This window comes from Camellia sinensis, chromosome 12 (assembly GCF_055761805.1).
Source record: "Camellia sinensis isolate YWXY chromosome 12, ASM5576180v1, whole genome shotgun sequence".
In the NCBI taxonomy this organism is placed as follows: domain Eukaryota; kingdom Viridiplantae; phylum Streptophyta; class Magnoliopsida; order Ericales; family Theaceae; genus Camellia; species Camellia sinensis.
The window spans coordinates 127937069-127956425 of record NC_138972.1 but is presented as its reverse complement, the minus strand read 5'-3'; the positions used below and the strand labels follow the sequence as shown (position 1 = coordinate 127956425).

At 37.8% G+C, this 19357-nt stretch overlaps 1 protein-coding gene across 2 annotated transcripts; it reads right to left on the bottom strand.

Moving 5' to 3' along the window:
* Window positions 1-968: 968 nt before the first annotated feature.
* On the bottom strand, window positions 969-19142 carry LOC114312256 (protein RETICULATA-RELATED 4, chloroplastic). 2 transcript variants are annotated; one of them, XM_028258465.2, is made up of 8 exons: window positions 18314-19142; window positions 8558-8626; window positions 7863-7994; window positions 7699-7752; window positions 7573-7617; window positions 5361-5500; window positions 1552-1677; window positions 969-1455 (listed from the first exon to the last, which is right to left on the bottom strand). In XM_028258465.2, the coding sequence occupies exons 1-8, from the start codon at window positions 18866-18868 to the stop codon at window positions 1398-1400; spliced, it is 1179 nt and encodes a 392-aa protein (XP_028114266.2). In that variant the 5' UTR covers window positions 18869-19142; the 3' UTR covers window positions 969-1397. The 2 variants fall into 2 exon arrangements, with proteins under 2 accessions (XP_028114266.2, XP_028114267.2); XM_028258466.2 differs by lacking the exon at window positions 8558-8626 and having other exon boundaries at window positions 18314-19109.
* Between the last annotated feature and the right edge of the window lie 215 nt (window positions 19143-19357).

The window sequence follows — 19357 nt, the reverse complement described above, 5'->3', positions numbered from 1 at the left end:
AGCACCCACAAGGATCGACATGGGCCGGGCCCCTACACATTGACGATATGAACATTCACATTGACAGTATGAACATTCACGTTAGGGGTATTTTGGTAGTTATGTCACCCATAGGACTTATTGAAACATAAGAAAATAATATGAATTAAATGGAACATAAGTAGATAAAAATGATATTTTGGTCTTCTTATCTCAAATAGGACCTAATGGAATAATCAAAAAGAATATAGGTTAGATGGAATAAAACTCTTAGAAAGTGAATTTATCAAAAAAACTCCCAATACAAAAATATATTAAATTTTCATAATTTTTTTTTTTTTTGTATTTCTTATATTTGGTGAATTATTTTTTTAAAAAAAATTATAAATATTATACTTTTTTAAGTATTTAGATAAGGTGTATCTAAAAAAAAAATTAAAAAATGCATAAAATATTTAAAAAAATCACGGAAAATAAAATTTTAAAAAACACAACAAAAATCAATTTTCAAAAAAAAAAAACAATGTTAAACCAAACAAGTTTAGGAAAAATTTGTGAAAAATCTAATTTAAAGAGGGTCAAGTAGTTTCCTAAAGCGACAAGTAGTAGTGAAGTAAAAAAATATATAATATTCAACAAATAAAGTGTTGAATGAGAAAAATATGCTTCGTGAATTTTAATAGATAGACAAATTAAGTGAATTTAAAAGAAAAAAATTTATTAATTTCAACAAATAGTTATCCTTTTGATCAAATTATATCTTTTTAGCCCAAAAAATAAAAAATTACCTGACGACCTAATTGTCCTAGTTTTTTTCTCTTCTAAAAAAGCCAAAAACACTATAATAAAAATAAAAAAGAAAAAAAAGTCAACCCTAAGTATACAATTTGAATCACTTTCCAAAATTAAACAAAAAATTGACAACTACAAACAAAACACAATTAAGAATCATACACTAGTTCAGAACTAGATCGTTCAAAACCTCACAATTCAATTGAAATTCATATTATTTTACCCATAGAAACTCAAATTCCAATATTTATATTTATAATACAAACAAATACGAAACTTTTTTTGGGTTTAAACCTAATAGGCCATTATGATTACCAACGCAGAACATTAACGTTTCTCAATGCTCAAAATTATGCTCAAAGTGATTCTAATCGAAATTTTAATAGCTATCCCTAGACATTATGAAAAGAAAATAAAACAAAAGTGAAAAGTAATTCAACAACAACAAATCAGATTGGCAATGAGCCATCCACACAAGCAGAGAAATATGACCTAAGTATACCAAGACCTATAAATCCCAAAATAATTCAATCAATATCCATTGACCTACTTTATGTGACGTCAACTAATGCTTCAAACCAACATTTCAAATTTCAAACTCGACATCAAGCAACAGAATGCACCCGTTATTCTTCCACTTCCTCAACCTTCTGAACGCCTATCCAACGTGCATAATCCACCCACCTGTTAAAATGTATTTTGAAATTTTAACAAGGCAGGACATTAAAAAAATGAATAGATTGTAAAATTTTCTAAAAGAAAAAAGGTAAAGAGTCTCACAATAATGAACCCAAGAACGTGTTTCCTGTTCTGACCGCGAAGCAAGTTGCACTTAACATTAATTTGTGTTGGTGCAACAAGGGTTCTAAAATTCGTTGTTCAATAACCCCAGCTAGTATTTGGTACCTGTTGAACAAAAACACATTCCTAGTAAAGTATTTTTTTTTTTTTTTTTAAAAAAAAAAAAAACCTTACAGAACACATCCTTGCAAAATATTCTGTTCAGAAAACTTTAATATTTTATGAGCATTTGAATATACTCTTCTAACGGTAACCTGTAATATATATCCTTGTCAGAGACATAGGACCTGGCAAGGTATAGTCACACCTAATTGGAGATGCATCTGACAACAATATTCAGAAATTCAAGTTTTTTTTTAACACATTCAGAAATTCAAGTTTAACTAAAAGCATAGAAGTGAAGTAAGAAGGGTGAAGTCCCCATGCTTACTGATCTATTCCACAAAAACTACCATTTTATTTTATCCAAAAAATACACAATGAAATACACAAGAGACACTCATCAATACAAAACACCAACAATACTTATCTCTAACAAACACACTATATGGGTTAGTGGGTTTCACCACACCACACCACACCACCCCCTCTTTGGTGGTTCTCTATCACACCATCTCAATTTATATGCCTCCCAAATCAGATTTCTCCTCCTCACATAGCCATTCATCTCCTCAATGGATGACTAAGATCAACTTGATCCAAAGGTTAGGTATCTAGAACACTCAAGGTTACCTTCCTCCATTTACTATATTCTAGAATTCTCTACTCGAGCTCAACTTGAGTCAACTTGCTTCAATCTCGAGCGCATCTAGTCGATGATTTGCAATCAAAGACATTCTTCAAGACTTGCTTAGACATGAGTAGTCCCAAACTTATTTATCCTATGGTTTATTGTCATAGTCCAACAAGTCTTGTGACTCAAATTTTGAGTCTAAACTCAAATCCAATGGATTGTTTGTGTAATTTGTTGTTCCTTTCACCCAAATTAGATTCACTTGCAGCACAAAAGAGTTCAAAGTTCCTTTCATGTTCATCTAGATTTGGGTCTCTTTGGTATTAGGTTTTCTGAGAACATGGCTTATGACTATTCAATGAGTGCAGCCATGGTAATTGGCAAGGGGAAAAAAAATTAACAGGGCCAAAGGTGAATGAGAAATTAAGCGATTAATGTATCATGCGATACATGTTGAATTGCGTGATACGATACAAATTTGTACTAGACAAACATATCTCATAATTGAAATTACCAATGATATGAGTCCGCGATAGTTATTTTCAAGACGAAGCTTTTATCATGCAAGACTAAAAAGCGAATAGTTATACCGAAAGTACAAAGCCCACAGAGAATCTTTCCATCTTTCCTTTCATCCTCTAGCAAGGGTTTGAAAAGGGGCTTGGTAGCTAGGAAAGTTCAGCCATGGAGGAAGGCGTAGTACTCTATGAAGCACGGACACGCATATGGACACGGACACGGACACAGGACACGGCAATTTTAAAAAAATGGAGACACAGATACAGCTGGGGACACGGCAAAAAATTTTTTATATAAATTTTTTTATTTTAATACAAGTTAATTATTTTATTTAATTATTATATTTTTAAATAAATATGATCCTATTAATTTTTTATTTTATTTTATCTACTTTTTTTTTTATTAATATATATATATATATAAAATATAAGATATAAGATATGTTTTTTTATTAATATTAAATAAATCCATATATATATTATACCTAATAGATACATTAATATTAAACCTAATAAATATATATATATATATTATATGAATCAGATCAGGTCAGAGCAGAGAGAGAGCGATCGACGCGATCGATGCGAGGGTGAGAGCGAGGGCGAGAGCGAGAGACGCGAGCGAGAAGGAAGGCGAGAGAGAGGGACGAGAGAGAGAGAGACTTACGGATCATAGATAGAGGTCGACTGGCGAGAGAGAGACTTACGGTGATCAACTGGATGGAGGTCGACAGGCGAGTCGACTGGATCGAAGACCAGGTTTGTCTCTTGACCTTTGCTCCTCCTTTACTCTTCTCTTTTGCTCTCTGTGTCCAGATTTGGTGGACACGCGTGTCCCCGCCGTGTCCCATACGTGTCCCCGGGGTGTCCTTGTGTCCACGGCGTGTCCCCGTGTCAGACACCGCCACGGCATGAAATCTGGCGTGTCCATGCTTCATAGGTAGTACTGTTAGGCAGAACTAGAACGCTGTAAACTCACTGTCACTCTCACTGGCACTAGCTGGGACTTGCCCGTTCCCTTTTTTCGTTGCTTCTTGCGAAGAATGGGCAAAAAAAGATTATGTGGTTCGAACACTTTCGATACTATCTTTTGTCTACAATGCGATATGAGTTACACAATATGCACCACATATTGTACGAATAATATTACACTGATCCCCCAACTATAAATATGCAAAACCCAACTTTTTGCACACCCTTAGCATATCTTCCTACCAAGTCAATCATGTACACCACTCTAAGTAGCTCAAACACTTACATAAAGGATCCATAATCCTCTCAACAATGTTAGGGATACTTACACATTTACTAACAATCTTACTAACATACTCACAAGTTTTAATAAGATCAACCATCACTTGGTATGGGACCCACATCAACTTGTGAATGTGTTAGTAAGATTGTTAGTATCCCTAGTATTTTTCTAATCCTCTTGGGTTATGTAGCATTCAGATGTTTTTTTTTTTGTTTTGGAGGGCTGAATATATACCAACATATTTTGGGACACTCAATGCAAGTTTACTTAATATTATAACAAAAGAGACAAAAATATAAAAGCGGTCTCAATAAAAACGAAAGGAAAAAAGAGAACGACTAACAAGGGGTGCTCAGCAGATATTTCAATCCGCCCAAATTGATCGAACCGAACCGAACCACCGCATTTTGGACGAATGCATGATGACAAGCGGACGGTTGCGGGTTGATTTTTTTCAATCCGCCTAGCTTTTTACGGATGGCGGATTTTAGATTCTTTTGGCCGTAACTAAACCACCAAACCACGAGTACCCTTAGTAATTTATAAGATTTTGTGTTTTCAATTTGTTTAGATATGCTGTTTGTGTTTTCAATTGAAAAAGAGTTTAGATATTTTGTTGTATTTTCAATTTGTTTTCAATTTAGAAATCTTTTTATCAAATGGCAAGTGTTGATATTTGGTATTTTTGTGTGAAAAATATAAGACTTAATTTCGTCATTTTTAAAAAAAAATCAAATTAAATAGTTTTTAAATAGAAAAAAAGTAATGAAATAGTTTTGATAATGCATGATTTTCTTATATTTATTTATTATTGGTATTTGACAATTTACTTGATAGTCTTTTGATTATGTTGAGGTGGATTGTTATCTAAAAAAAATATTGACAAGCTGTTGTATTATGTTCAAAATTTGTAAAAGTTTAAATCGTCAAACCGATTCACATCCATCAACCAATCCGCCAATCCGGTGGATAGATGCGGATTGATTTTTTCCAAACCGCCAATCTGGCAGACGGATGGCGGATTAGAGGTTTCCTGGCATCAACCGAACCACGAGCACCCCTAACAATTATGTCTGCTAGTACATATTTACATTTTCACAAGTGTGCCTATGAGTAAAATGTCATATCCTCGGTGACTATAAGCTACTTTTCACAAACTTTTGGTGTCTACTTGTCAATATTGTCTGATACCAAGAACACACTATTGTATGGTCAGATGATAAGAAATTATATGGTAGAGAGTAGAGACAATGAAGATAAGAAAGAGGGTGCAAGAACGTACCGAAGGTTGCTAGAAATTGCCATGTAGACACCATAGCCAACACTAGTAGCTAATACAGGTACATTCTCTACTTCATCTGCAGAGGACTTATCAACAGCCTTCTTTGCATTTATCAAGGCATTGGTAACAACTGTGCCAACCTGGACAAAAATTAAATTGATTTTATACCAAAATTTCAAAATTAAAAAGTTTGAATTGAGCAAATTCATATACTTCTATAACAATACAGCAGTAAGAAGAAAAAAAATTGAAACATAAGGGGGAAATTATCATCAAGAAACTAATATGCTCGGCCAACTAAACCTTTCGAACAAAAGAACAAACCCATGCATCTCTAACCATGGTCAACAGTGATTTCTAAAAGTGAAGAACTAGTAATAGAAGTTACTATGCCAAAAAGGTGCTAACAGTATTAATCACTTTGCTTGGTTCCCATTTTTTAAAAACAGTTTTCTGAATTTTTTAAATATTTTATGCAAATTTTTTACTTTTTAGACACACCTAACATAAATACACCTAAAAAGTAAAAAAATTGTAAAAAAAATCTTTTAAAAATTCACTAAATACCAAAAATACAAAAAAAAATACAAGAATTTAGTACATTTTTTGTATTTTTATGTATTTCTCAATTTTTTAAAATATTTTTTTCTCAATTTTTTTACTTTTTAGACACATCTAAGTAAGGTGCATCTAAAAAAGTAAAAAAAATGTTTAAAATTTTAAAAATATTCACTAAAAACAAAAAAATACGAAAATAAAAAAACTTAGTTTTCAAAAAACTTAATCCAGAAAACTCAAACCAAACACAGTGAATGATTCTCTAGCAAAGCAAACATTATGATAAAACTAGCAAAACAGACCATCCTTCAGACAACAATATAACCATGGGTAAATGTTAGGGAATGGAAACAGAAAGAGAAGCAATGTTCTGGTTGATTCACATTTCAAACATTCACTAGATAATTGGTTGCGACAGAAAGACCTTCACATTATCTAGAGTATACTAGTAATAGGCCCTCCAGGCATAAAGCTTCATTCTCCTTTATCCATATGACCAGTGCTAAGCTCCTACATGTTTAGGGAGGTAGCAGTCCCACAGTCCCACTATAAATGGACAAAATCGATCCTGCTGTCATTTATATTGAGGGAAATTGAGTAAAGGGTAAAAAATATCTGAAACATAAGGAAAGAAGTCATATGCTATTTGGTCCTCATTGTTCTGCTGGGGTGGGTGGCAGCCCCACAGTCCCACTAAAAATGGACAAAATTGATCCTTCTGTTATTTATATCAAGGGCAATTAAGTAAAAGGGAAAAAAATCTAAAACACAACTAAGGAAAGAAGTCCTATCTTCTTCGGTCCTCATTGTTCTGCTGGGATGTGTGGATGTGTAATAAATATAAAAAAAATATGGTGACTGGGAGAGGGCTTCTATACATTTGTTAAACATTTTGTTTGAGAATTCAATTAGCACAAAAATGTCTTTAAATAATAACGGTTGAAATCAAATTTATTGAGACTTTTGCTTCACAAAAGTTTAGATGGCACTCAGGGGGAACAACATTGGCATTTTGATACGACAACTCGCCCATAGGAGTTTCTCATGGGAAATACTAGCTCATAGAAGGTTGAAGATGGATGAATGTTTCACCTCAAATGGGTGGGATAACTAATACCACCTCCCCCTTGGGATTGTGCGGATTGGGTCTCTGGATCATTTTTGCTTTGCTCCTTCATCCAACAGTAACAAACAATTATATCTACTTATCCCATCCTTTAACAAAACATAGTGCAAATAACCTTATGATATATAATCTCATCATATTTGATCACTTATCTCATCCATTCATCCCATAGATTACTTGTCCTCCCTAATTCTCACTACAATCCCATTTCATCCAATCTCCCCTAAATAAATCTTGGAGCTCGAATAATTAACTCAATTTTTTACAATTCCATTACAATATGTGCTAGGAAAATAGATCACATTGCAACTGCATCTCAGTTGGTAGGCAAAAGACAATGCATGCTTTAAGAGACTGAAGAAGGATTCTCAAACAGAAGTCGAACAATTTGATCTCATTAATAATGACAACTGAGAGAAGCAGAACAAAAAGGGTAATGGAGGCAAAAGAAATCCATATGTTAAAGCAATGAACTGCAAGAGTACATCTTAATTAACAATCTATTGAAAAAGAGAAAGTTAAATTTACCAGAGATGAAGTGGTACCAACTGCAAAAAGCTTTGCCCCATTACGCTGTACAAAAAATTTAAAAACAATGAGGTACTTCTAAATAATTGTCTCATAAAACATGCGCAAATTAAGCTTTGCCCTTACCGCTATTGCACCAATTCTCTGTGCAAATGAATAGGAAGTTCCAGTCAGAGCTACCTACAGAGATATTTTGAGGACCAGATGATTAATTGTATGCAAAAGAACATTTATATAACCTACACAAAATTTTAACCCAATACATCAGTTAAAAGGGAAAGTAAGTAAACCTGAAATGCATTTTCAGGGCAGTTATAAAAGAATTTAGCAAGAGCTCCAGCATTGACATTAATTGGTGGTCGGAGAGAGACAGTAGGAGCAGGGAGGTAGACAAGCATGAAATCTGCAATAATGGCCATCACCTAGCAGAAAGGAATTGGAAAATTAATGCTAAAAGTTACACATATTCAAAATACAAAGCTATATACAAAGCTAAAGAGTAGATATTCCACAAACAATGAATTTCTCTATAATACATCCTGATTTTTTAGGAAAGTCCAGTTTTTTAGCTCCCCCGCCTTTAAAAAAAAAAAAAAAAAAAAAAAAGGAAAAGAACTCACTTTCAAATTAATTCTATATTCTGCATTACCAAATATCTTCATCATCCCTGGGGAAAACTCATTCCTTGCCAATTGAAAATGCATATTTGGACATAATGAATAATATAAAGTCCCTCAAAAAGTTTAAAATGGGGAGAATTTCAGGGGAAAACACTGCCTTTTTTAGTGATGTTCCCAAATAAACTCATGTTAGCTACACAAAACAAGAAGTTAGAAATATAAAAAAAACAATTGGAAGGCACTACAATTTTAGTGGAACTATTATCCTTAGATAAGGAGCTAAAAATCATGCATTGAGCTTAAGAGCCAAAAGGTAGCAAAACTTCTCAAATATATTATAAAATCAATATTAAAAGATGCCGTACCACATCCGCAAAAACAAATTCCAGCTCCTTAAAAAAGTTTTCTTTTCGCTTTTGATACTCTGCAGCAGTCTGGAGAAATAGATCAAACAAATGAAGATTATGTCCCATTGAGAGAAGCAATTTACAACCAGAATAAATTGGGGAGGGGATCGGAGGAAGTGGGTAGATAGGAGGAAGATGATCTCAGAGAATATATCACTGATGCACTATGTCACTGCTCCTTGTAGAGAGAGTCTGCCCTCTCGAACTTTGTACCTAATAGATTTTCTTATTATACAAGGTTGCCATTATGTCACTCAGCACACACAAAATTTGAATTATGTCATTTACATTTACAAATTTGCAATTTGTTTTAAAAGGAATAACCAAAACCGAGCAACAAATGGGCTCCAAAATTATCTTTATAATTTGATAAAGATTGCACATTACTCCAAGTGCACTCATGACCTACTATTCAAGTAACATCCTCTCCAATCACCCCCTCAATTATCAATCCATGATAAGAAAACGATCACATTAGGGAGCATCCTGCAAATTAATTTCACTTCTACTCCTTTTGTCAAGTTTTATACCACTCATGACCTGTTCATTCTAAATATTGCCCTAAAGGCTAAAAGTAGTTCAAAGTTATACAAAATGCTACTTGATTTGGGAACTCTCTTCTCACATTTGTACATCTAGTCATTGACTCATTATACGTGTCCTTAATTGCAGCGATATACCTGGCAGAGACATGTTTCTATTCTTAAAACCAGCCACATTATCTTTCTCATGATCCAATTACATTCAGGGATACCTTTCTTCCCTCTCCGAAGCAGTAAATAGGGACTATTATCAAACATCATACAATTTTACATTGTGACTACAGAGCATAACCCGGAAAGAAGATTGCAGCCAACTCATGAATGGATACACAAATAGAGAAATATTTCCTTCTCCAAATTACAAATTGTAAATTGGATAAGCATGATATTTGTTAGGACCTTTTGTTGTAATTTGTTAGGCAATACCTTCTTGATAAATACCTTTTTGGTGTAATAGTTTCGGTCTAGAATATTAGATAGTTTACATAGTTGTGAAAAACAGAGCACGAGAGTTAGAGAGATCCAACAATACTGAAGATCAAAACCCAATTATCTAAAATATATATCTGGTATATGTTGGCATATTATAATCACCGAAAGTCTTAGTTTTTTATTAGCCGAAAGGCACTTGGGTCTGTAATCATTGTGATGCCCTCAGGGATCATCTTGTAATTGTCTTGTTTGTAAACCCTAATCTTCATGTATAAATAAGGGGTGATATCTCATCATACCCTAAGCTGATTATTCAAAGCTTCATGGTATCAGAGCAGAACCTATAGGGTTTCGGCTCACCCTCGTTGGCAGACCTATTCACCAACAACACTCTAGGGTTCGAAGCTTACCTGGGTGGATCTGCCTTAGCCGTCTTCCTCAGTCGCTCTTCCTCAGTCGATCTGCCTCAACCGTCTTCCTCAGTCAGTCTCCTCATCTCCTCAGCTCTCTCTCTCTCTGTCGCCATCGTCGCCCCAATAGGGTTGAGGCACGTTCATAAAAAAACACATGCACCGAGCCATGTCAAGAAGATGCCGATTCTTGCGTTCGGCCACCCATTTTGTTGAGGGGTATTGGTGCAAGAGGTCTGATGGATAATGCCATGAGTAGAGAAATAGTTTCCTAACCCAGAATCTATGTATTCCCCGCCATTATCAGAACGAAATATTTTGATAGTGGCCCCAAACTGAGTACAAATCATCTTATGAAAAGTGCGAAACACAGAGAAAACTTCACTCTTATCTTTCATGAGATACACCTAGTACCACTGACTCAGGTTATGACCAATGGGAGATTACTAACTCTTTGATTATGAGTTGGCTTATCCATTCGATGGTTCCAGAACTTGGTGAGGGCTACTTATCTATGGAGACTGCCCAGGACATTTGGGAAGCTGTGGCTGTTACCTATTCCCGCAAAGGAAATTTTTCACAGGCCTTTGAGTTGCGTCGCTCTATTGAAAGCACACTTCAGGGGGAGCAGACTGTTCTTCAGTACTTCACTTTCCTCACCAACGGCTGGAAACGCCTTGACCACCTGGAAGACTATAAGCCCGTTTGCCCTACTGATTCTGTCGGGTACAAGAAGTTCATTGCTCGGGAACGGGTCTTTAAATTTTTGGCCGGCCTAAATATGGAGTATGATCCAGTTAGGGGTCGAGTTCTGAGTATGGACACCCTTCCTTCACTACAGGAGGCATTTGCCTATGTACAAAATGAGGAAAGTCGTCGGTCAGCTATGATGTCCCCTGTCTCTACTGACCGTTCCGCATTACTGTCTACTCCTCGAGATGGCCTCAGCCTGCCTCCTCCGTCTGCTGCTAAGGAGTCTGTATTCTGTGATTATTGCAAGAAGCCGCGGCATACTCGTGAGACATGTTGGAAGCTTCATGGGACTCCATCTGGGGGTCGAGGTGATCGGTCAGGTTCTCGAGGAGGTCGGTCAGGCCACTCTCGAGGACGTGGTTCCTATTCCCGGGCTCATCAGTCTAGTGCCGTGGATACCCTTGATTCTAATTCCACTTCTGTTACCCAAGCTTCTGATACTGAGTTGGAGGATGCTTTGCGCCAATTGTTGGACCGCCGATCTTCTACTGCTCTCAGTACCGCTTCCTCGTCCTTTGCCCGCTCAGGTAACTTAGCATCTGTTCCTTGTGCTTTCCTGTGTCATACATCTTTGCCTTGGATTATTGATTCTGGTGCCTCAGATCATATGTCTGGCTCCCCTGATCTTTTTTCTGCCTATAAGCCCTCTTCAGGTCAGGACAAAGTTAGGATTGCCGATGGAACTGTTTCTTCCATTTCTGGAAAAGGTTTAGTCCAAGTCACTCCCACCATGCATCTATCTTCTGTTCTCCATGTTCCCAAATTTTCTGTTAATCTGTTATCCTTAAGTCGTCTTACCCAGGATTTGAATTGTTGTGTGACGTTTTTCCCTGATCATTGTCTTTTTCAGGACCTTGTCACGGGGAGGACGTTGGCAGTGGTAGTGCAGAAAATGGTCTCTACTTCCTAGATCAACCGGACAAACTTGCTTATTCTTCCACCGCGTCTTCTACTACTCCCGCTGATGTATGGTTGTGGCATCGGCGTCTTGGGCATCCCTCATTTCATTTACTTAAGCATTTATTTCCTTCTAGTTTCGCAAATCATCATGTGTCTGACTTTCTTTGTGAGTCTTGTCAACTTGGAAAACAACATAGAGCTTCTTTTGCTCCCAGTTTGAATAAAAGCTTAGTTCCTTTTTCATTAATACATTCTGATGTTTGGGGTCCCTCTCGTGTTCTGTCTGTGAAAGGTCATCGCTGGTTTGTTACATTTATTGATGATTTTTCTCGTGCTACTTGGGTGTATCTCATGAAAGATAAGAGTGAAGTTTTCTCTGTGTTTCGCACTTTTCATAAGATGATTTGTACTCAGTTTGGGGCCACTATCAAAATATTTCGTTCTGATAATGGCGGGGAATACATAGATTCTGGGTTAGGAAACTATTTCTCTACTCATGGCATTATCCATCAGACCTCTTGCACCAATACCCCTCAACAAAATGGGGTGGCCGAACGCAAGAATCGGCATCTTCTTGACATGGCTCGGTGCATGTGTTTTTTTATGAACGTGCCTCAACCCTATTGGGGCGACGCTGTTCTCACCGCTGCCCATCTTATTAATCGTCTCCCTACCCAGGTCTTGGACAAACAGGCTCCGCTTCACGTCCTCCTCGGTTCTCAGTCCTTGTTTTCTATTCCTCCCAAAATATTTGGTTGTGTCTGTTTTGTCCATAATCACTCTCCCTCTCGTGGTAAGTTGGACCCTCGCTCCCTCAAATGTGTTTTCCTTGGTTATTCTCCTACTCAAAAGGGGTATAAATGTTACCACCCTTCCTCCCGTAAGTGGTTTGTGTCCATGGATGTCACTTTCTTTGAATCCCAGTCCTATTTCTTGTCCTCTCCGGTGTCACCGTCCTCATTTCCGGGGGAGCCTTGGTGTGAAGTGAGTCCTGTGTCTCCTATGGTAGAAGTGAGTCCTGTGCCTCCTATGGTAGAACCAGTTATTCTTGCACCCCCCTCTTCTACTGGAACTATAGAACCCACTGTCACCAAGAATAAGGATGGGCATGTTTATGTCCGGGACATCGACAGAAAACAAGTTAACTGGATACAAGGGACTGTTTCTGCTACTCCACTGCCATCTCCTGCTTCTGATGAGAGTCTAGGTAACTTTGAATCTCGTGAGTCCATTGATCTTGATGTTCCTATTGCCAAAAGGAAAGGTGTGAGATCTTGTACTCAACATCCTATCTCACAGTTTGTATCATACTCTCATTTGTCATCCTCATATAGAGCGTTTGTGTCCAATATTTCCTCTGTTAGCATTCCTAACCATTTTCAGGATGCTCTTGCTATCTCTGAGTGGAAACTCGCCATGATTGAGGAAATGAAAGCACTTAGAAAGAATGGCACTTGGGAATTGACTGAGTTACCTACGGGCAAACGACCTGTGGGCTGTAAATGGGTATATACTGTAAAACACAAAGCAGATGGGTCTATTGAGCGTTACAAGGCAAGACTTGTGGCAAAAGGGTTTACTCAGACATATGGCATTGATTATCAGGAGACCTTCGCACCCGTGGCTAAAATGAATTCAGTCAGAGTACTTCTCTCTCTCGCAGCTAATCTAGATTGGCCGCTTTATCAGTTTGATGTCAAGAATGCTTTTCTCCATGGTGACCTCGAAGAAGAAGTATATATGGACATTCCTCCGGGTTTTGAGGATCATCAAACAGAAGGGAAAGTATGCAAACTTCGGAAGTCATTATATGGTCTCAAACAATCTCCAAGGGCTTGGTTTGAAAGATTCACTCAGGCTATGTTTAAATATGGTTTCAAACAAAGTCAGGCAGATCACACATTGTTTGTGAAACATTCCTCATGCGGTAAGACTACAGCGCTTATTGTTTATGTAGATGACATAGTTCTTACAGGCAATGATAGTGAGGAAATACCTCTGTTGAAGAAATACTTAGCCAAAGAATTTGAAATCAAAGACTTGGGAAGCTTGAAGTATTTTCTGGGAATTGAAGTTGCTCGCTCTAAGGATGGGATATTTATCTCACAGAGAAAATATGTGCTTGACCTGTTGAAGGAAACTGGGATGCTTGGCTGCAAGGCATGTGCCACCCCACTGGAACCCAATCAAAAATTGGGAGATGATGCAGGAGGAGAAGTTGTGGATAGGGGGAGCTATCAACGATTAGTGGGTAAGCTCATTTACCTATCTCACTCCCGTCCTGATATTGCTGTTGCTGTCAGTGTAGTTAGTCAGTTTATGCATGCTCCTCATCAGATTCACTTTGAGGCTGTCATGAGAATCTTGAGGTATCTGAAGTCTGCTCCTGGTAAGGGTCTGTATTTTTCAAAGTATGACCATCTTCGTGTAGAAGCCTATACAGATGCTGACTGGGCCGGGTCAGTAACTGATAGGAGATCAACGTCAGGGTATTGCACATTTGTCGGCGGCAACCTAGTTACTTGGAGGAGTAAGAAACAAAATGTGGTTGCCAGGTCAAGTGCAGAAGCTGAGTTTAGAGCTATGGCACAAGGTGTGTGTGAACTTTTATGGATCAAATTATTGTTGAGTGATCTAGGTATTGCTCAGACGGACTCCATGCGGTTATATTGTGATAATAAGGCCGCCATCAACATTGCTCACAATCCAGTTCAACATGACAGGACAAAACATGTTGAGATTGATCGCCACTTCATTAAGGAAAAACTCACTAGTGGTACCATTTGTACTCCTTTTGTTCAGTCTGGTGAACAACTTGCTGACATTTTCACTAAGGGAATTGGGAATAAACCGTTTCATGACATATTAGGCAAGCTGGGCATGAGAGATATCTTCGCACCAGCTTGAGGGGGAGTGTTGGCATATTATAATCACCGAAAGTCTTAGTTTTTTATTAGCCGAAAGGCACTTGGGTCTGTAATCATTGTGATGCCCTCAGGGATCATCTTGTAATTGTCTTGTTTGTAAACCCTAATCTTCATGTATAAATAAGGGGTGATATCTCATCATACCCTAAGCTGATTATTCAAAGCTTCAGTATACACATATGTACAAATTTAAAGAACAAAACCATAATCGAGCGACAAAGAGAAACAATACCTTAGTGAAAACCAAACTCCATGAATACTTGGAACAAGAACAGATATTCCTTGAACCCGCCAAACTGAAGCAACCACCGCAAAAACGGCGATTTCTAGAGTTCAAAGTACTTAAGAACAATGGATCCAAGTATTCTATCGGACACGATCACTGCCACCAAGTCCTTGGGAAGACTGTCCAATGACGGCCCGATCTCCGCCAAAGCCAGAAAAGTCTCCTCCCTATTGCCTCCAAACCCCTTTCGCTTTCCATTTCCCTCTCCCTCTCTAGAGATGGCAATTTGAAACCGGCCCGACGGGGACCCGACCTCCCGACCCCGATGGGAACGGTTTTTTCCCGAAAAATACCTCCGACAAGCCGGGGATGGTATTAAAAATTAAATCCCCGATAATTTTCGGGCCGGAGACGGTGATAGCTCCTCCAGACCCGGCCCCGGCCCGGCCCCGCCCCGAACATCCCCGAACCATCTTTATATATATATACATATGCTAAGCCTTATTATATTATATATTATATATATGTGTTTAGGCTAGGCTAACTCTCCACTCTCAGATCTCAGCTTTATTATATTATATATTATAAATATGTTAAACTTTATCTCAGATCTATCTTTCACTTTGACTCTTCACTCTCTCTCTCTCTCTCTCTCAACTCTCTCACTGAACTCTCCACTCTTTTCTCTCTCACTGAACTTTATCAAGTCTTGAGTGAACGATCCACCGCACACAATCACTTCGCTGCTGCGTGAGAAAAATGGAATGAGAGGGAGCTGCGTGAGAAAAATGGAGTGAGAGGGAGAGAGGGAGAGAGAGAGAGAGCCGATCCTCCGCCGGAGCTGATCTCCTCCGCCGAGAGAAGAGACCCTCCTCCGCTGACTCCTTCGCCAATCTCCTCTTCACAGCGTCGATCTCTATCCCTCTCTCTTTCTCTGTGTTATACACACATATATATGTATATCATAGTTGTCAAATCGGGATTCGTATCGTGAATCGAAATGGTCTTGTACCGAATCGCAAATCGAATCGAATCGTGAATCGTAAAGATTCGGTCACTTTTTCTAAATTATTTAAAAACATATATCTATACATTTAGATGTTAAATATATCTTATGAATATAAAATATTTAGACTTAAATCAATAAAAATGTTATTTTGAATAATAATCACGTAGTTTAATAGGTAAGAAGTTAACAAAGGTTCCTATGTAAGATCACCATATTACCTTTTTTCTTTTTTAGATATTTCTTATCAACCATTTTTAATAAAGATGTAATATCACCATCTTGCCTTTTTTCTTTTTTAGATATTTCTTATCAGCCATTCTTAATAAAGATAGTAACCAAATAAACAAACTATCAATTTCCAAAGAAACAATAATTAACAACAATGTTGATATTTTGACAATAAGCATATATACTTTTCTAAGTAACAGTGAACAAATAATAAGAAGGAATTATTTAGAATCTTTTATTTTAAAGCCTAAAACATTTTAAAAAGTATAACTGACCTCACACATGTAATATTCAATTTAATAAAATAGTAATAGATAATTCATAGTATGACTTTAATCTTAAACATCTTTAGAAGATATATTATGATTTTTTAAAAAGAAAAAAAATGGGAAGAAAGGTTAAAAATATGTTGGATCTGATTGAATCTAACTGGATCTTATTAAAAACTCTATGATCACTAAAATAACAATAAATCATGTATATATGTTGGTTATTTTGGTATTAAACGCTATTAAAAGTTGTATTATGCCATTTTCACTAAAAAGATGGAGAAAAAAAGAGTCGAAAATATGTCGTATACAATAATTTCAAAAATTGCATGAATCGTAAAAAGTAAATCGAATCGTGAATCGATTATGAATCGTGCGATTCACTAGAGATTCACTTCCAAAATAGATTCACCCATAGATTCGTATCGATTTTTCAAAAATTGCGAATCGAATCGTGAATCGTAAGATTTTGATAACAGAGATGTATATATGTATATATATTATAGATTGAAGCTTAGATCTTGAGATCTATTCTATGATGATGATAATATGTTGTTGATCTCTTTTTTTTTTTTTTGGATCTGTTGGTGTTTTTTGATCTGTTCTGTTCTTTTCTTTTTTTTTTTTTTTATCTATTGTTGATGATGATACATGATGATCTGTTGGTGTTGATCTCTCTGTTTCTCCATGTTGATCTTCTTTTTTTTTATCCTTCAGCTTCAAAGCAGTTTTTCAAAAAGAAAAAAAAAAAAAAAAAAAGGGTCGGGGGTTGTTCGGGGTGGGGGAAACGCGATCCCCGTTGGGGGGCGGGGACGAGGGCGGATATAGGTTCCCCGTCGGGGATCGGGACCGGGGACGGGGGGATTTCCACCATCGGGGATCGGGGACGGGGAGTGTGATCCCCGGCCCCGCCCCGCCCCGTTGCCATTCCTATCCCTCTCCCTCTCCCTCTCCCTCATCATCATCACCACTTCCACTACTGCCACTGCCGCCGCCGCCGCCGCCGCCGCCGCCACCGCCTCTCCTGGAGCTCCAACTGTTTTTACCGCCAATCCCAATGCCAATGCCATTGCCTCCAAAAAACTAAAACCGGCTGCTGCCTGGGGCACCAAGTGATAGTAGTGGTGGCAACAGCGGTGGCGGAGGAGGAACATAAGCTAAAGTTGAAGGGCAAAGGTGGTTAAGCATGTGATGAACAATTGAGATTGATATTGGCGAAACCGAGAAAGTGATGTCATCGACATTTTTGGACGGAGAGTAATTTGAAACCTTGGTGTGTTCAACGTTGTGACCCCCCCTCTCTCTCTCTCTCTCTCTCTCTCACAGGAGCAAGTTTTCTCTCTCTGTATAGATGTAGGTGAGTTGGTTTCTTAATGTATACATACATGGGAGCCACATATCAGGCTAGTGTAAGGGGTAGAGATATGGAAATCGCACGCAGTCACTTGTACATCTAATCATTTCCCACTATGCGTGTCCTTAATTGCAGCTATATACCCGCCAGAGACATGTTTTTATTCTTAAACCGACCACACTATCTTTCTCATGATCCAATTACATTCAGTGATGCCTTTCTTCCCTCTCTAGAGCAATAATATTTCTTATGCATTTGAAACTTCATTAACACCCTTAAAGCAGTAAATAAGGACTATTGTCAAACATCATATAAATTTACATTGTGACTGCAGAGCATAACCCGGAATGAAATTGCAGCCAACCATATCCCATTTTTCACAAATCATCAATGAATACAGAAATAGAGAAATGCTTGCTTCTCCAAATAAGCATCCTTATACCAACAGAAACATAATAACAAATTGTAAATTCGATAAGCATAATAAAAACCTTTTTTATATCAGACTTTCGATCTAGTGTATTAGAGAGTTTACATAGTTGGGAAAAAACAGAGCACTAGAGAGATCCAACAATATTGAAGATCAAAACCCAATTATCTAAAATACATATCTGATACACACAAATATACAAATTTAAAGAACAAAACCAAAACCAAACGATACCTTGGTGAAGAGCCCAACACCACACTCCATGAATACTTTGAACAAGAACAGATCATCAGCCAACAACCGTTCCTTGAAGCCGCCAAACTGAAGCAGCCACCGCAAAAACGGTGATTTCTCGAGTTCAAAGTACTTGAGAACAATGGATCCAGGTATTCTACCGGACTCAATCGCAGCCGCCAAGTCCTTGGGAAGACTGTCCAACGACCGTCCGATCTCCGCCAAAGCCAGAAAAGCCTCCTCCCTATTCCCTCCAAATCCCTTTCCCTTTCCTTCTCTCTCTCCCTCACTGTCATCATCACCGCCGCCGCGTCCACCAGAGCTCCGCCCGTTTCCGCCGCCAATGCCGTCGCCTCCAGAAAAAACTAAAACCTCCCTCCTGCGGTTAGGGCGGCAGGTGATAGTAGTGGTGGCGACGGCAGCGGCGGAAGAGGAGGAGGAGCGGAAGCTGAAGGTGTAGGGCGTAGGTGATTGAGGCTGTGATGAACGGTTGAGATTGAGATTGGCGAAACGGAGATAGTTATTGTAGGGTTTCAAAGTGGAGGCTATCGACATTTTTGGGCGGGGAGTAATTTGGAAACCTCGCTGTGTTCAGCGTTGCGAACCCTCTCTCTCTCTCTCTCGAGATCGGGAGCGAGCTTTCTCTCTCTATATAGACGTAGGTGAGTTGGTTTCTGTATGTATGTATGTATACATACATGTTTTTCTCTCTCTAGAAAGTAAATGTTAGAGAGAGAGTCATCTCAGGTTGGTGTAACTGGTAGAGATATGGAAATCCCACGCGGGAGAATATAGGAGATCCGATGCACGCTCCTTCAGATTTTGCAATAAATGTGACCACTTTTAGGTAAGCTTGTTAAAATGCTTTATTTTTAAAAAAATGTTATAAATCTCAAATTTTTTATTAAATAAATAATCAAATGTCTCACATGAGTCCATATAAAATATTTAGTTATTCATTTGGTAGAAAATTTTGTATCCCTAACATTACCTTTATTTTTATGAATAAATTAAAAACACATTTCTTGCATTAAAATGCGATTT